This window comes from Nycticebus coucang, chromosome 19 (assembly GCF_027406575.1).
Source record: "Nycticebus coucang isolate mNycCou1 chromosome 19, mNycCou1.pri, whole genome shotgun sequence".
Lineage (NCBI taxonomy): Eukaryota > Metazoa > Chordata > Mammalia > Primates > Lorisidae > Nycticebus > Nycticebus coucang.
The window spans coordinates 583,902-601,841 of NC_069798.1; the positions used below are offsets into that span (position 1 = coordinate 583,902).

The 17,940-nt window shown below is 38.8% G+C and overlaps 1 protein-coding gene across 2 annotated transcripts in view; it reads right to left on the reverse strand.

Annotated features, from left to right (window-relative positions):
• The window catches only part of SPIRE1 (spire type actin nucleation factor 1), a 205,130-nt gene that overhangs the window by 65,006 nt on the left and 122,184 nt on the right, over positions 1-17,940 (reverse strand). For both annotated transcript variants that reach the window (XM_053571882.1, XM_053571883.1), the window contains exon 5: positions 1,767-1,844. In XM_053571882.1, coding sequence (XP_053427857.1) covers positions 1,767-1,844 — 78 coding nt within the window. The remainder of the gene's footprint in view (positions 1-1,766; positions 1,845-17,940) is intronic.

The window sequence follows — 17,940 nt, forward strand, 5'->3', positions numbered from 1 at the left end:
TAAAACTTAGATTCTATCTTAAAGATTTTCTAAGACAATATTCCTGAAGTATTCTTTCTTTCTTTTTGCAGTTTTTGGCCAGGGCCAGGTTTGAACCCGCCATCCCAGGTATATGGGGCTGGCACCCTACTCCTTGAGCCACAGGCGCCACCCTCCTGAAGTTTTCTTATTTCTCACTTGGGGGTACTCTTCTCACAAATTCTCCAATTCCCATAGTCATTCCTTTAAGATCCAGTTCAAACACTATCTCACCTTTTAACACACTGTCACTTCTCTTAAATCTGACATATGAAACTTTGAATTCACAAAACAGAAAAATTAGGGGATGATTACTCACATTAGAAGCATTTGCTGTAATTTATAAAAGGATTCAAACAGACTTTGTTATATAGCCAGTTCCATAAACACATACTATTGCATAGTAAAAATCTTATACAATGCTATTCAGAAATTAAAATCACAATTATTAAATAAAAAAACACACAATTGCCTTTGGGGGGATTTTATCATTTACCCCTCATACTACTAGTAAGATTCTGAGATGTCTGGATTTGGCCATTAAAGATATTCTAATTCTCTCTCACCCTTTCCTCTTCTCATTCTAATATTTCTGGGTGATTCACTTGTGATACGTCCATACAATGGAATACTACGGAGCAATAAAAAGAAACAAACTATTGATAAAGGCAACAATATGGACGAAACCTCAAAACAATTATGCTGAGTGAAAGAAGCCAAACCAAACCCAGTGTATACCATATAACTACATTTATATAAAATTCTAGAAAAGCTAACTGATCTACAGTACACAAAGCATATGACCAACTGCCTAGAAACTGGGAGGAAAGACGCAGGAGGTATGGTTACAAAGGGGAATGAGAAAATCTGGGGTGGTGATGAATAGGCTTATTATTTTGATTATGGTGAAAGTTTCATGGGTATGTATACATATGTCAAAACTTAACATATTATAAATTTAAATATGCACAGGTTATTTTATATCTGTTTTACCTCAATAAAGCTGTTAGAAAAAATGTGGCAAACAATTAAAACCTCTTATGGTCATACATATCCCCAAATCTGTATTCTCTCATTTAATAATGGCATTTTTTATACAGTATCTCTACCCTAAAAAGACAGAATCCTAAAATGTGCTTCCTTTGACACTTGGACTGACCCAATCTTACACTTGATGACTTTCACTGTCCTTTCTCCAAGGTTGTCATGCTTACCAATGCTTAAGTTTTATTTGAGGGCAGGGACTTAGGTGTCACTAAAATTCAGTACCATGCCATGAAAAACAGTAGATATTCAACATTTGTCATATAAACACACCACACTCATCTGTTCCATAAATCTGTGTTCTGTTCTAATCTAAATTTCATGAGGACTTAGACCCCATATTATTCATTCCACATCCTTAGGGCCTAATCTAATTCACTGGATAAATGAATGTATTATACTACTAGTTTCACACTTAATCCTGAAAACAGACCTTAATCTTTGATTTAAGAGAATGTTAAGGTATTAATATAATTAGAAATGTTATTATTTTAAAGCACTTAAAATTCTCAGCAACATTGGGGTGGTTCTAATAAAAGCAGAATGTTTTTAAAATGAGGAATAGATATTTCAAATTTAAGACTAAACATTCAAATTCATACAATATCAATTCATACTATAGTCTTTAATAACCACCATTTAAAAAAAACCCATATTATTCTTTAAGATATTCGGTAAGACAGAAAGCACACCAGCCACCTTACCCAGTCGGCATTTTTCAGCTCCTCCAAGTCTGTGCTAGACTCATCACTCTTTTCCATTTCTTGAATTTTCTTAAGATTCTAGCAGTTAAAATAAAAAGAAAATAGCCATGAAATTTTCATTAGGTTACTTACTGAGATCTTCAGATAAAATATATATTGAAGTGTCACTGAAGGAGATGGTACCTAATCTATTCTATATATGTTAAAGGTCAGTTAAAATGAGTACAGTCTTGTAGAGAAATGGACAGACTGCACACTCTTAGGCCCTCCTTGCGGTTGAACCTTCAATCACAGTATTAACTTACAGCTGTTACGCTGTATTGGCAGTTCCTTCTCCCTCAGCCCACCCATATTCAATCCATCACTGAATCTTCATGGATATTACTTCCCCTCCCTGGACCAGTAGAACCTCTATAAGTTGACTGTCCTAGGGACTATAACAAACTGGTCAACATACAGAGGTGGTCACCATAAGGAACTAGGCCTACTGTACTGCTACGTATACATGGTGCATGTCCAGTGTATGAAAATTAGGTCAATGCACTGGGTGAGGTGACTCACGCCTGTAATCCTAGCACTCTGGGAGGTCAAGGTGTGTGGACTGCCTGAGCTCAGGAGTTCAGAGACCAGCTTGAGCAAGAGTGAGACTGTATCTCCACTAAAACTAGAAAAAACTAGCTGGGAATTAAGGCAGGCTCCTGTATTTCCAGCTACTGGAAAGGAGGCTGAGGCAGGAGATCACTTGAGACCAAGAGTTTGAGGTTGCTGTGAGCTGTTATGCCACCACTCTCCCCCAGGGTGAAACTGTCTCATTTAAAAAAAAAAAAAAAAAAAACTAGGTCAACTGAAGGAGTGGTCAGTGTAGGCAGGTGGTCAGTGCAGGGAGGGTCCACTGTATTTTCTCCTTTTCATCTATGCTGCAAAGCCCTGGGCTTCCAAGGTGACCTGCCTTGGATGCTCCTTTCTCCTCGCCCCCCTGGCTGGCCTCTTGCACTGCCTACTTCAGATTATCAGGCTCAACAGAATCGCCGATTCTTCAGAGAAGCCTTCCTTTCCTCCCTGAATAAGTTAAATCCTATTTTAAAATTTTATAGTACCATATACCTTTCTCTATAGCTCTTATTAACATTGCAATTTTTAAAAAGTTTTATTTGAATTTATCAGAAGAAAAACCAAAGGGAAATCAAAGAAACTGCTGAATTTTGGTTAAACGTTTTTTCTTTTCTTTTTTTTTTTTTTTTTTTTTGTAGAGGCAGAGTCTCACTTTCCTGCCCTCGGTAGAGTGCCGTGGCGCCACATGGCTCACAGCAACCTCCAGCTCTTGGGCTTACGCGATTCTCTTGCCTCAGCCTCCCGAGCAGCTGGGACCACAGGCGCCCGCCACAACGCCCAGCCATTTTTTGGTTGCAGTTTGGCCGGGGCTGGGTTTGAACCCGCCACCCTCGGCATATGGGGCCGGTGCCCTACTCGCTGAGCCACAGGCACAGGGCACCGCCCAAACATTTTTTCTTTTTTATAAATTGTTTACCAATTTGTTTAACTTTAGATTAATGTAAGGATATATACAATTAGGTTACATTGTTTGTGTTTGTCACAAACACTCCAACACTGCACCCTTTAGATGGGAACTTACCAAGCCCCTGCCTCCTTCCCCCTCCTCCTACTTGAATTTAATTGTGTTTTTCTCTCCTGTGGGCCTGTAGTTGTTCGTCTCCTAGTTTCAAATTAGTATTGAGTACATGATACATTACTCTCACAAGAATATCCATTTATTTATCCATTCAGGTAAATACAAAAGAAGTAAAGTCTCCATCTCTTTTAAGGCTTAACAGTACTCAATGGTATACATATACCACAGTTTGTTAGTCCATCTGTGGGTTGATGGGCATTTAGGTTGTTTCCACATCTTTGTGACTGAACTGAGCTGCAAACATTCAAGTGTAAATGTCTTTATGATAAAATGAGTTTTGTTTTGTTTTTTATCTTCTGGGAAGATACCTAGTAATGGGATTGCAGGATCCAATGGGAGGTCTATCATTAGCTCTTTGAGGATTCTCCATACTTCTTTCCAAAAAGTACTAGTTTGCTACTAGTACTAACAGTGTGTAAGTGTTCCTTTCTCTCCACACCCACGCCAGCATCTGCAGCTTTGGGACTTTGTGATATGGGCTATTTTCACTGAGGTTAGGTGATATCTCAGGGTGGCTTTGATTTGCATTTCTCTGATAACTAGAAATAATGAGCATTTTTTCGTATGTGTGTTGGCCATTTATCTCTCTTCTTGGGAGAAGGTTCTGTTCATGTCTCTTTCTCAGTGACTCATGGGGTAGTTTGCTTTTTCCTTTTTGACTTGCTGGAGTTCTTTGTAGACTGTGGTTAGCCCTTTGTCAGATTCATAACCAGCAAATATCTTCTCTCATTCTGAAGGCTGCCTTTTACTTTGTTTTTTGTGTCCTTAGCTGTGCAGAAGCCTTTCAGCTTGATCATGTCCCATTTATTTATTTTTTTGTTGTTGCTACAACTGCCAATGGAGTCTTCTTCAGAAAATCTTTCCCAGGTTGATATCATTAAGAGTTTCTCCCACACTTTTTCCTGAAGTTTTTACTGCTTTGTGTCTTAGATGTAAATCTTTTATCTAGCATAAGTTAATTTTTGTAAGTGGTGAGAGATGCTCACAGAGACTGAATCACACGCCTGGGATCTCCCTGTACGTCTGAGGTAAGTGGGCATAGCCCCAGGCTCACAGCCACAGCGACATGTGCAGAAGGGACACAAAGTGGTGACAAAGTGGTCCTGTTGGCAACAAAAGTATCCTGATCTTGCCCTCTGTGGCTTATATAACTCTTAGAAAACAGAAGAGTTTTCTAACTTTTTTTTTCTTTTGGGTTTTCTAACTTTTAAGATGTACCTGGGGGTGGCGCCTGTGGCTCAAGGAGTAGGGCGCCGGTCCCATATGCCGGAGGTGGCGGGTTCAAACCTAGCCCCAGCCAAAACCACAAAAAAAAAAAAAAAAAAAAAAAAAGATGTACCTGGTACATAGAATATTTCTGATATTCACAATACTTAATTTTTTGCTAGAGATTAGATATCTTTGGAAAAATCTATGACTTAAAGCTGTAGTTTCAACCTAAGCCCACACTTCATAATGTCAAAATTGGAGTTGAACAGAGCAGAAACCAAAACAGGAGAGGCAGATGCATCTGTTCTGCTCCTCTGCACTATGACCCAGCCCCTGCCAAAGGAATCAGTGATTAAGTGTGTATTATTGGACTAGCTAAAAGAGTCTTCTTTCTGGTTTTTTACAATTAAAATGGTGAAAGAAAAGACATTTAAAGAGGTGAGCTGCCTCTGGGCATCCTGGTGTATCTATGGGGTTACGACTAGCACACCAGGCCCTGCGCAGTGGCTCACGCCTCTAAACCTAGCATTCCAGGAGGCTGAAGCAGGGGGATCCCTCCAGGTCAGGAGCCTGAGATTGCAGTGAGCTATGATGATGCCCGGGCAACAGAATGAGACTCTTGACTCACACATAGAAAAATAAATAAATAAAAGACTAGAGCACCAGCATTCTCTATGCCTCACCCTGTCCCTCAAAAAGAAAAAGAAAAAAGCAAGCTAAGCCGCAGATACTCACAGAGCTAGTCCCCTCTTATCCTTCACATTCTTGCTCAAGTATCACTTTAGTAATGGGGCCTACCCTGATCAAATTCCAAGCCCGGCCACCAGCAGTTCCCCTTGTCTACATCTGTTCCCAAAACCCCTCCTACCTGACTTACACTTGGCCTGTTTGCTGTCTGCCTCCTCCTGTTAGACTGTAAGCTCTATGAAAGAAGAATTTCTAGGTATTTGTTCACTGATCAGATTCTCAATCCCCCAAACAGTGTCTTACATATAGGCAGGTGCTCAGTGAATATTTGAATATTAATTCAATAAGTGAATTTAGATGCTGTGATGTTTAGATAAGTAAATCTCTTCCTTAGCTATCAAATCGACTTTAATAAGAAGCTCAGACAGAGGGACTATTATTCAGAATCCTCTGGGGAAGTAGAGGGAAAGAAACATCTGCACCACAGAGACTCATGCCCTCCAGCTCAAGAAATCAGTATTTGACCCAAGCTCATATTATATTTAAATGTCTCATTTAGTTGATAAATACTAAATAAGTAAATAAAATAACATAAAGAGGAAAAAGAAATGCATTCCTATACAGAAGAAATGATGTAATTATAGTATTAATTATAATATTAAACCTGTCAATGAGATTTAACCAGCATCAAAATAAACTACGTTGAAATCTTACTGCCCAAGAAGATAGCAGGTGTAAGTGGACCACACCCTAAGCACTCCTTTCCCTACACACAGCTGAGTACAGTGTGGGACTCCTGGCCATCTGAAATCAAGTTCTTTCTGCTGTATTCTTCCCTGTCATCTAAAGGCTGACCCTACTATACTGTTCACACAATGACCAAAAACTGATAATGAAAGAAGCTGAAACTGTGATGAAGAAACTCATCTTTGTATGCCTATACTATTAACAATTCCAATGGTTTCCAAGTCCTTTTATGATCAAAATAAGAGAAAGCAAGACCAAGGGGACTGGCAGCAGTGACAGAGCAGATGAGGCCTCTGGAAGATGAACACGCTTATGTTTTTCTGGATTCCCGTGGCGCAAACACAGAGATGACGACGACGGTCTGTGAACAGGCCCTTCTCCAGTTTCTCCCTCATTCTTCTCACCCTGCTATGATGGGCTCCCAGTGTCTCCCCTGTGACTCTCAGGATGGGGTGTCCACATGTCTGGGATCCCTGTTCAAGCTACTCAGGGATATTTCAGGGACCATTTAAAACAACAGGTGGATGAACATGACACAATTCTGTGGAATTAATTTACTCACAGATAACATAATGGATGCTATGGTAAGCAGCCCTCCTCAGGAGCTGCCCTTAACCCCGGGGACAGCCCACACCCGCTCACTGGCATGCAGGCCAAGTTCCCTCGCTTCGGACTGGGGTGGCTGTGAAGGCCCCACAGCCTCAGAGGCCCTGTGGGTTGGCTGAGGCCTCTGCTGCACCTGCGTCACAGTCCAACACTTCCCTCTGCTCCCTCTTGCTTCCCTACCCCTTACTGATGTTTCCAAAAACCTTCCCCAGTAAACATTGTGAATTCAAATTATCTCTTCAGAGTCTACTTCCTGGGGGACCTCAATCCGTAACATGGGACATTTAAAAGATTATGATAACAGATATATACAGACATATCAGGCAAAATTTACACCAATTTAAAAGGTAAAATTTCAAAAACATTTTGACCTGCACTGAGCTACCTATCCCTCAGTGGACAACTGTTATTATTGTTTAGAAACCCTCCCCACTCCTTTTGATAAAGGTCCTTCTTTCTGCTGGGGAATGTGTCACATGTGGTTTGAGTAGAGCTAATCCAATACCTAATGTCACATCTCCTACTCACAGACGTGAGAACATGACCTAGACCAGTTAGAACAGCCGCCCATCTCCTGGTCACTGTGACTGGTGCCCAAGTGACTAGATGACTCAAACCTTCCTCCAAGATTTTTTTGCCCCAATTAACAGAAAAGGCTTTCTGTTGGAGTTGCTGAAGTAGGAAAATATGAAACTAGGGCTTCAGACTGTAGTAAGAGCTTATCCTGGGAAAGCAGGTAGTTGGGGAAGGGGTTGGGGGTAGGACGGGGGGAGAGGGAGAAGAAGAGAGAGAGAGAGCATGCACTTGCATCAGCCCTAATTATAGTGTTCAAGATTTTGGATCCAGCTATGCCTAAAGCTAGCAGTACCCACATTATTAGCCAATCAAAATTTCCTCTACTCTGTCCATCCTTATTTGACCATGATATTTAAATATGTCCCCGAAGTCCAAAAATAAGAATTCATGTTTCTGTGCTTTTAGGGTACTTAGCTGGAATAGTACGGTTAGTACCAAGAAAATATACACAATCTGAATTCCTTTGGTTCACAGCCCACCATAACAGAGCCGTTTCCCATCTTACCTTCATTTCTACTGTTCTCCAACACATCCCCAACAAATGTATAGACCTTTACATATCTCTACCTTACTTTGTTTTGTGAACAAACTCTGTACTCTCTGCTGCTAAGGAAAGCTATTCATTCTTTATAATGTTGAAGATAATTTAAATGAATGGCATAAGAATTTAATGTTTTTTATTTTCCTGAACAGCACGGAATTTAGCCTAGCTGTATGACTTCGAGCATATTATTTAACTCTCTAATCTACAGTTTGAGTTTCTCATTTGTCAAATGCAAAAAATAATAAAATACCTTTGGGATTTTATTATTATCATGCAAAATAATAAAGAAGAAATGCAGCAGGTAGTCCAGCTCATATTTAAGCATTTAGTAGGTACTAGTTATAAGTCAATGAACATGAGGATTTAATTGTGAATGCTTTTACTCTATCACAAAAATATTTTATTCCTAATGAATTTACTTCACAAAATGATACCTCTCCCTACCCTCTTCATGAAATCAGTATGCTGACTTGGCAATAAACCAACATAAGACAGTTGGGAATTGTTAAATACTATTAATTGAACAAGCTTGATCAAATATGTGACTAGAAAGTTTAGGTTTTCTAGTTAGCAGAAAAAAACAAATGAATCATTTGAAAGTAAATGGTAGATCTTTCTTGTTTCAGAGATAAACTTCTGTCACTTATATTCTAGCTTTAGAAGCTAGAGTTTTAAATGATTTGTTTTCTCATACAAATGTAACAACAGATGACAACCTGTCCTTGGAATATGGTGAGAAAGTTCTAACTGGGAGCACAATAACTAACTCCTCCCATTTCTGACTTAACCACTCTCAAGCTAGTAATTAGTACAGTTCTATGCCAACATTTTCAGCTCCTGACATATTAAAAAACAAATAAGCACAGTGGTTATGGCGCCAGTCACATGCACCAAGGGTGGCAGGTTCGAACCCGGCCTGGGCCAGCTGAACAACAATGACAACTGCAACAACAAAATAGCTAGGCATCGTTGCAGGTGCCTATAGTCCCAGCTACTTGGGAGGCTGACATCAGAGAATTGCGCAAGCCCAAGAGTTTGAGGTTGCTGTGAGCTGTGATGCCACAGCACTCTACCAAGGACAAAACAGTGAGACGCTGTCTCAAAAATAAATAAATAAATAAAATCTACTCTGTGAATTACAAGTATGTCAAGCTTAGAGAAGAACTTTAATTCATTTATGTAGGTTTAACAGCAGCCCACAAGTAAGTTCCCCCTTCTTGATTAAAGTTCTCCTTTTTTTTTTTTTTTTTTGAGACAGAGTCTCACTATATTGCCCTGGGTAAAGTGCCGTGGCGTCACAGCTCACCAGCAACCTTAAACTCTTGGGCTTAAGCAATTCTCTTGCCTCAGTACCTGGGACTACAGGCGCCCACCACAATGCCCAGCTATTTTTTTTGTTGTAGTTGTCACTGTTGTTCAGCAGACCCGGGCTGGGTTTGAACCCGCCAACCCCAGTGTATGTGGCCGGCACCCCAACCACTGAGCTATGGGTGCCGAACCGTGATTAAAGCCCTCTTATTCAAAAATATGTTCATAAAAAAAAATATTTATGTATTAAACTAATACTTTTATACCAGTATTTTAATAATCACCTTTAACAACCTCCATATTGTTCACCATATAAAATTATTTGTCATTTCCCTTATGCCATGGGTACATGTTTTCAGTTAGAAACTTTTAAAAAGGAGTAACAAGGGGTATATTTCAGCAATTCCTTGAACAAACCTTTCTTCAATTCAGTTAAAAATATGGTAATGTACTTTCAAAGAAATTATAGGGGAAAAAACTGCAAGGAGTTACAGCAATTGTTCTGATTATTAGAAGTCTCCCATACATATTAAGGTTAATGGATAATTTAAAGAATGAAATTTATATTTTCAACAAGCTTTCTTAAATATGTAACACACTTCTCCTCTCTGAATGGTGGAATGGGGGATAGATAACTATAACAAATATGAAAAAAAGTCAAGAGCATTTTACTTGTTAGAAAATGTAATATGTTAGATGCAACTGCTTAATTTGAATTTACATAGTTCATTACAGAAATTTAGAAAAACTAAACATGAAATCAGCAAAAGAAAGGAGATTTATTTCTAAGTTCTGAGAAAGCAATATCACCCCTTCTTTCTCGCAGTATTTTTGAACACACACAGACAAACACACATACACAAGCTGAGTGTTTAATGAATATCTCTACTTCACACAGCTAGAACTGACAGATCTCCATGAACAAATCTGCCTTTCCTGTTTTTATACTCAACCCTTTACACCTATAGAAATGCAGTGACCATGATAAAATGGTCATTAAAATATCATAGATAATACTTACAAATTACATCCAAGAAAGTTACTTTCCTAATAAATATAAATTAATAAAAGAACAGCCCATTTGAAAAATGGGTAAAAGATATAAACAATCAATTCACAATATAAATGGTTCTTAAACATAAAAAGATACACAATCTCATTTAAATAAGAAAAATTAAAACCATACAATACTAATTTTCACTTATCACTGTGAAAACAAAGAGTGAAGATATAGGAAAATAGACATTCTGACACACCGCTAAGGATGTTACCAATTAGTAAACCTCTATGAAGGACAACTTTGTAATATTTCATGAAAAGTATAAATACACACTTCCTCTGAGACAGCAATTCTAGGAATTTGTCCTATAGTCATGATGACACTAAAAAAAAATTATCTACTGCCACTACTGTTTGTAGTAGCAAAAGAGCAGAAATTACTTAGTAGCTGCCCAGAGAGGGCTGGTTAAATTAACTGTAGTATACTCCTATAAAAGAATCCTACGAAGACCAACAGCTGTAAAAACCATGAGCTGACATGAAACAGTTCCCAAAGTATATTATTAAACAAAAAAAGTTAAATTCAAAACAGTGTAAAAAAGGACAAAAATACTGATATGTATTTATAGTTACACACACAATCTCTCTGTAAGGATAAGAAAGAAATTAGCAGTATTTGCTGCCTGTGTAGGGATGGTGTCTCAAGGAGACAGAAGGAGAAGGTACAGTTTACTACAATAAAAAGTAAATACTTTTGAACCATGTGAATTTATTTGTTAAAAATAAATTAACTAAATTTTAAAATTACAGGATCTGAAAGGTGGCGGAGTTCTTGTATGATCTTTTAGGTAGAATGCTCTTGTGACACATTTTAACAGGCACAGTGTGAAAAGAGCAATGACACCTGGGGAGAGCATTACTGAAGAGGACAGTGCTCATGCACAGCAAAACTGACAAATCAAATAGGAAAAAGATAGGCAGAGACAAAGATCCTGAAAGTTACAAATGATGATCTCATTAAAATGAACAAATGGCAGCCTTACAAACAGGCATCTGGTGGTGGACGCTTTCTGTCAAAAAGCGGTATGTTCACCAGCTGGAGGAATATAAATTCATTTTATGTTTCAGCATAAATTTCCAGCCAACTCAAATGTCACTATTTTATTATTAGAGGTGTTGGCATGAGAAGAGGAATTGGCAAGGAATATGAGAAAACTGCTTAAAATACACTTCAGTATGTGAATGAGACAGATGCCTTGAGGCTTTATCTTTGCGAGTCTATTAAATTAAAAAATAGGTGAAGTCATGTCACAAACAGGTGAGTTAACATGCAATTGGCACTATGATACAGGTAGATTTAGCTACTGGCTTGACAAGAGATGGTAGGCAAGAAAATATTTACGTTTGTTTTTTGAACCAATTTACAGACTATAAAATGTGATATGAGACCCACAAAACAGAGAAAAACTATTTTATAATGGCCTACTCAATTCCAAAACCTTGGATTTTTCCCTAGCAACAGAAGATACTTTATATATACATATATAATATTCCATTTTAAGATAAACTGACTTCAAAGATTTCATCATGGGTCAGGCGTAGTGCCTCATGCCTGTAATCCCAGCACTCTGGCAGGCCAAGGTGGGATGATCACTTGAGATTAGGAGTTTGAGACCATTCTGAGAAACATGGCGAGACCTTGTCTCTACAAATTTATTCTTTTTGAATTATCTGAGTGTGATGGCGTGGACCTGAAGTCCTAGCAACTCAGAGGAGGCTGATGCAGGATTGTTGGAGCCCCAACAGTTTGAGGTTGTTTGTGAGCTATGATGATGCCACTGTAGGCTAGCCTGGGTGACCAAGGGAGACCCAGTCTCAATTAAAATAACACAAAACAATTTCATGATGAATTTATGATTCCTTACATAGGACTAACCATATGCATAGGCATTCATCATTTTATTGGGCTTTCTTTTATTGCACATTGCAGATATTATGTTTTTTACAAATTGTAATTCTTTTTTTTTGTTTTGAGACAGAGCCTCAAGCCATCACCATGTATAGAGGCACTTGTGGCTAATGAACCGTTTCTTCTTCTTTTCTTTTTTCTTTTTTTTTTTTGAGACAGAGCCTCAAGCTGTCGCCCTGGCTAGGATGCTGTGACATCACAGCTCACAGCAACCTCCAACTCCTAGGCTTAAGCAATTCTCTTGCCTCAGCCTCCCAAGTAGCCGGGACCACAGGCGCCTGCCACAATGCCTGGCTATTTTTTTGGTTGCAGCCATCATTGTTGTTTGGCGGGCCCAGGCTGGATTCAAACCTGCCAGCTCAGGTGTATGTGGCTGGTGCCTTAGCTGCTTGAGCCACCCTGAACCATTTCTTCAATAGAATGTGTTCACTTCCTGTTTCTCTGTAGCATTTTGTGTGATCCTCACAATACTTCAGATTTTTTCATTATTATTGTACCTGTTATGGAGGTCTCTGTCAGCTTCATTGTTACTCTTGTAGCTGTTTTATAGCACTATGAACAGGACCTGTGTAAGACAATAAACTGACTCCACACATGCTGGATTCTGACTGCTCCACCAACTGGCTGTCCTCCAGACTCTCTCTCCCCTCAGGCCTTCCTATTTCCTGAGACAAACCAATATTGAAATTAACCAATTAATAACCCTCTAATGGCCTCTAAGTGTTCAAGTGAAAGGAAGAATCACATGTCTCCCATTTTAAATCAAAAGCTAGAAACAATTAAGCTTAGTGAGGAAGACATGTTGAAAGCCGAGACAGGCTGAAAGCCAGGTCTCTTGAACTAGTCAGTAAGTTGTGAACACAGAGCAGAAGTTCTTGAAGGAAATGGAAAGTGCTGCTCCAGTGAACACACAAATGGTAAGAAGCAAAACAGCCTTATTGCTGATATGGAGACCAGAACATTGCCTTACATCAAAGCCTCATCCAGAGCAAGATCCTAACTCTCTAAGTCTATGAGGCTGAGAAAGGTGAGGCAGCTACAGGAGAGAAGTCTGATCTAGCAGAGGCTGGTGCTTGATGTTCAAGGAAAAGTCACCTCTACACCGTAACAGAGCAAGGTGAAGCAGCAAGTGTGGCTGTGGGAGCTGCAGTGGGTTATCCAGAAGATCGAAGGTCACTGATGAAGGTGCCTACACTAAACAACAGATATTCAGGGTAGACTCAACAGCCTTCTCTTGGAAGAAGTGGCCGGCTAGGGGTTTCCTAGCCAGAGAAGAGACATTAATGCCTGGCTTCAAAGTTTCAAAGGACAGGCTCCCTTGCATTCCAGACTAGGAGTGCAAGACTCTGACTCTGTCTCTAAAAACAATAATGACATTTCACTGTCCTGTTAGGGGCTAATGCATGTGATAACTTTAAGGTGAAGACAGTGATCATTTACCATTCCCCACATCCTAGAATCCTTAAGAATTACACTAAATTGATTCAGTGCCTGTACCTCAAGCATCTAAGGAGCCAGCCACATACACTGGAGCCAGCGGGTTCAAATCCAGCCCAGGCCTCCCAAACAACAATGACAACTACAACCAAAAAATAGCCAGGTGTTGTGGCAGGCACCTGTAGTCCCAGCTACTTGGGAGGCTGAAACAAGAGAATCATTTAAGTCATTTACGAGTTAATCATTTAAGAGTTGGAGGTTGCTGTGAGCTGTGATGCCACAGCACTCTACCCAGGGTGACAGCTTGAGGCTCTGTCTCAAAAAAACAGAATTACACTCTACTAGGTATATATCCATAAGACCAAAAATTACATTATAACAAAGATATTTGTACCAGAATGTTTATTGTGGCCCAATTCATAATTGCTAAGTGATGGAAGAAGCCCAAGTGCCCACTGACCCATGAATGGATTAATAACTGTGGTATATGTATACCATGGAATATTAAATATTAAATATTAATGATAAACGAGGCAAAAATATTCAATAAGATCTTAGCAAACAGAATTCAACAACATCAAAAAAATTATACACCATGTAAACATGAAACATGAAATTCAGAGGTAAAGTCTCCACCTTTCTTTAAGGCTGCATAATATTCCATGGGGTACATATAGTTTAGACCCAATAAGTTTTTGGCTTCCTCTCTTTCGGTTTTCTTGATGAAATCTTCCAATGTTATAAATTTCCCTCAAGGGACTGCCTTTGCAGTATCCTACAGATTGTGATAATTTGTGTCTTCATTATCATTTTGTTTCAAAAATTTGGTGATTTTGGCTCATGCCTGTAGCTCAGTGGTTAGGGCACTGGCCACATACATTGGGACTGCTGAGTTTGAACCCAGCCTGGGCCCACTAAAAAACAACAATGACGACGACAACAACAACAAAAACAGCTGGGTGCCTATAGTCCTAGCTACTTGGGAGGCTGAGGTAAGAGAATCACTTCATCCCAAGAGTTTGAGGTTGCTGTAGGCTGTGACGCCACGGCACTCTAATTATGCTGAGGGATAGATGGGTTATAGACGAGATTAAGAAGGAAATCACCACATTTTTGGAACAAAACAACAATCAAGACACAAATTACCAGAACCTCTGGGATGGTGCAAAGGCAGTCCTAACAGGGAAATTTATAGCACTGCAAACCTTCCTCAAGAAAACGGAAAGAGAGGAAGTTAATAACTTAATGGGACATCTCAAGCAACTGGAGAAGGAAGAACACTCCAACCCCAAACACAGCAGAAGAAAAGAAATAACCAAAATCAGAGAAGAATTAAATGAAATTGAAAACAAAAGTATTATACAACAGATCAATAAATCCAAAACTTGGTTTTTTGAAAAGATCAATAAAATAGATAAACCTTTGGGCAACCTAAACAGGAAAAAAAAAAGAGTAAAATCTCTAATTTCATCAATCAGAAATGGTAACAATGAAATAACCCCTCAGAAATTCAAAAAATCCTTAACAAATACTACAAGAAACTCTACTCTCAGAAATATGAAAATCTGAAAGAAATCGACCAATACCTGGAAGTACGCCACCTACCAAGACTTAGCCAGAATGAAGTGGAAATGTTGAACAGGCCTATATCAAGTTTTGAAATAGCATCAACTATACAAAATCTCCCTAAAAAGAAAAGCCCAGGACCAGATGGCTTTACGTCAGCATTCTACCAAACCTTTAAAGAAGAACTAGTACCTATATTACTAAACCTCTTCCAAAATATACAAAAAGGAGGAGTATTACCCAACACATTCTACGAAGCAAACATCATCTTGATCCCTAAACCAGGGAAAGATCCAACAAGAAAAGAAAATTATAGACCAATATCACTAATGAATATTGATGCTAAAATACCAATAAGATCCTAACAAACAGAATCCAAAAACACATCAAAAAAATTATACACCACAACCAAGTGGGATTTATCCCAGGGTCTCAAGGCTGGTTCAATATACGTAAATCTATAAACGTAATTCAGCACATAAACAAACTAAAAAATAAGGACCATATGATTCTTTCAATTGATGCAGAAAAAGCTTTTGATAGTATCCAGCATCCCTTCATGATCAGAACACTTAAGAAAATTGGTATAGAAGGGACATTTCTTTTTTTTTTTTTGCAACACCAGCCTTTATTTCCACCTAGAAGGGACATTTCTTAAACTAATAGAGGCCATCTACAGCAAACCCACAGCCAATATTGTATTGAATGGAGTTAAATTGAAATCATTTCCACTTAGATCAGGAACCAGGCAAGGTTGCCCATTGTCTCCATTGCTTTTTAACATTGTAATGGAAGTTTTAGCCATTGCAATTAGGGAAGAAAAGGCAATCAAGGGTATCCACATAGGGTCAGAAGGGTTGATCACTTCTACAAAACTTTTAGAAGTGATCAAGGAATACAGCAATGTCTCAGGCTACAAAATCAACACCCATAAATCTGTAGCCTTTATATAGACCAACAATAACCAAGGCAAAAAAATAGTCAAGGACTCTATTCCTTTCACAGTAGTGCCAAAGAAGATGAAATATTTGGGAGTATACCTAACAAAGGACGTGAAAGATCTCTACAAAGAGAAGTATGAAACTTTAAGAAAAGAAATAGCTGAAGATGTTAACAAATGGAAAAACATACCATGCTCATGGCTGGGAAGAATCAACACTGTTAAAATGTCTATACTACCCAAAGCAATACATAATTTTAATGTAATTCCCATTAAAGTTCCATTGTCATATTTTAAAGATCTTGAAAAAATAATACTTCGTTTTATACTGAACCAGAAAAAACCTCAAATAGCCAAAACATTACTCAGAAATAAAAACACAGCAGGAGGAATCACGCTACCAGACCTGAGACTGTACTATAAATAGATAGTGATCAAAACAGCATGGTACTGGCACAAAAACAGAGAAGTAGATGTCTGGAACAGAATAGAGAACCAAGAGATGAATCCAGCTACTTACCGTTATTTGATCTTTGACAAGCCAATTAAAAACATTCAGTGGGGAAAAGATTCCCTATTTAACAAATGGTGCTGGGTGAACTGGCTGGCAACCTGTAGAAGACTGAAACTGGACCCACACCTTTCACCATTAACTAAGATAGACTCACTGGATGAAAGATTTAAACTTAAGACATGAAACTAAAAAAAATACTTGAAGAAAGTGCAGGGAAAACTCTTGAAGGAATCGGCCTAGGTAAATATTTTATGAGGAGGACTTCCCAGGCAATTGAAGCAGTATCAAAAATACACTACTGGGACCTGATCAAACTAAAAAGCTTCTGCACACCCAAGAACACAGTAAGTAAAGCAAGCAGACAGCCTTCAGAATGGGAGAAAATATTTGCAGGTTATACCTCTGATAAAGGTCTAATAACCAGAATCCACAGAGAACTCAAACATTTTAGTAAGAAAAGAACACGTGATCCCATCTCAGGGTGACCAAGGGAGTTGAAGAGAGACTTCTCTAAAGAAGACAGACGTACGATCTACAAACACATGAAAAAAAGCTCATCTTCCTTAATCATCAGAGTTGCAAATCAAAACTACTTTGAGATATCACCTAACCCCAGTAAGAGTAGCCCACATAACAAAATCCCAAAACCAGAGATGTTGGCGTGGGATGTGGAGAAAAGGGCACACTTCTACACTGCTGGTGGGAATGCACACTTATACGTTCCTTCTGGAAGGGTGTTTGGAGAATAGAGACCTAAAAATAGACCTGCCATTCGATCCTACAATTCCTTTACTAGGTTTATACCCAGAAGACCAAAAATCACAATATAACAAAGACATCTGTACCAGAATGTTTATTGCAGCCCAATTCATAATCGCTAAGTCATGTAAGAAGCCCAAGTGCCCATCGACCCACAAATGGACTAGCAAATTGTGGTACATGTATACCATGGAATATTATGCAGCCTTAAAGAAAGATGGAGACTTTACCTCTTTCATGTTTACATGGATGGAGCTGGAACATATTCTTCTTAGCAAAGTATCTCAGGAATGGAAGAAAAAGTATCCAATGTACTCAGCCCTACTATGAAGCTAAATTATAGCTTTCACATGAAAGCTGTAACCCAACTATAGCACAAGACTATGAGGAAAGGGCCAAGGAATGGGAAGGGAGTGGGGAGGTTTGGGTGGAGGGAGGGTAATGGGTGGGGCCACACCCACGGTGCATCTTAGAATGAAACTTACTAAAGGCAGAATACAAATGTGAAACAGGTGAAACTTACTAAAGGCAGAATACAAATGTCTACATACAATAACTAAGAAAATGCCATGAAGGATATGTTGAACAGTTTGATGAGAATATTTCAGATTGTATATGAAACC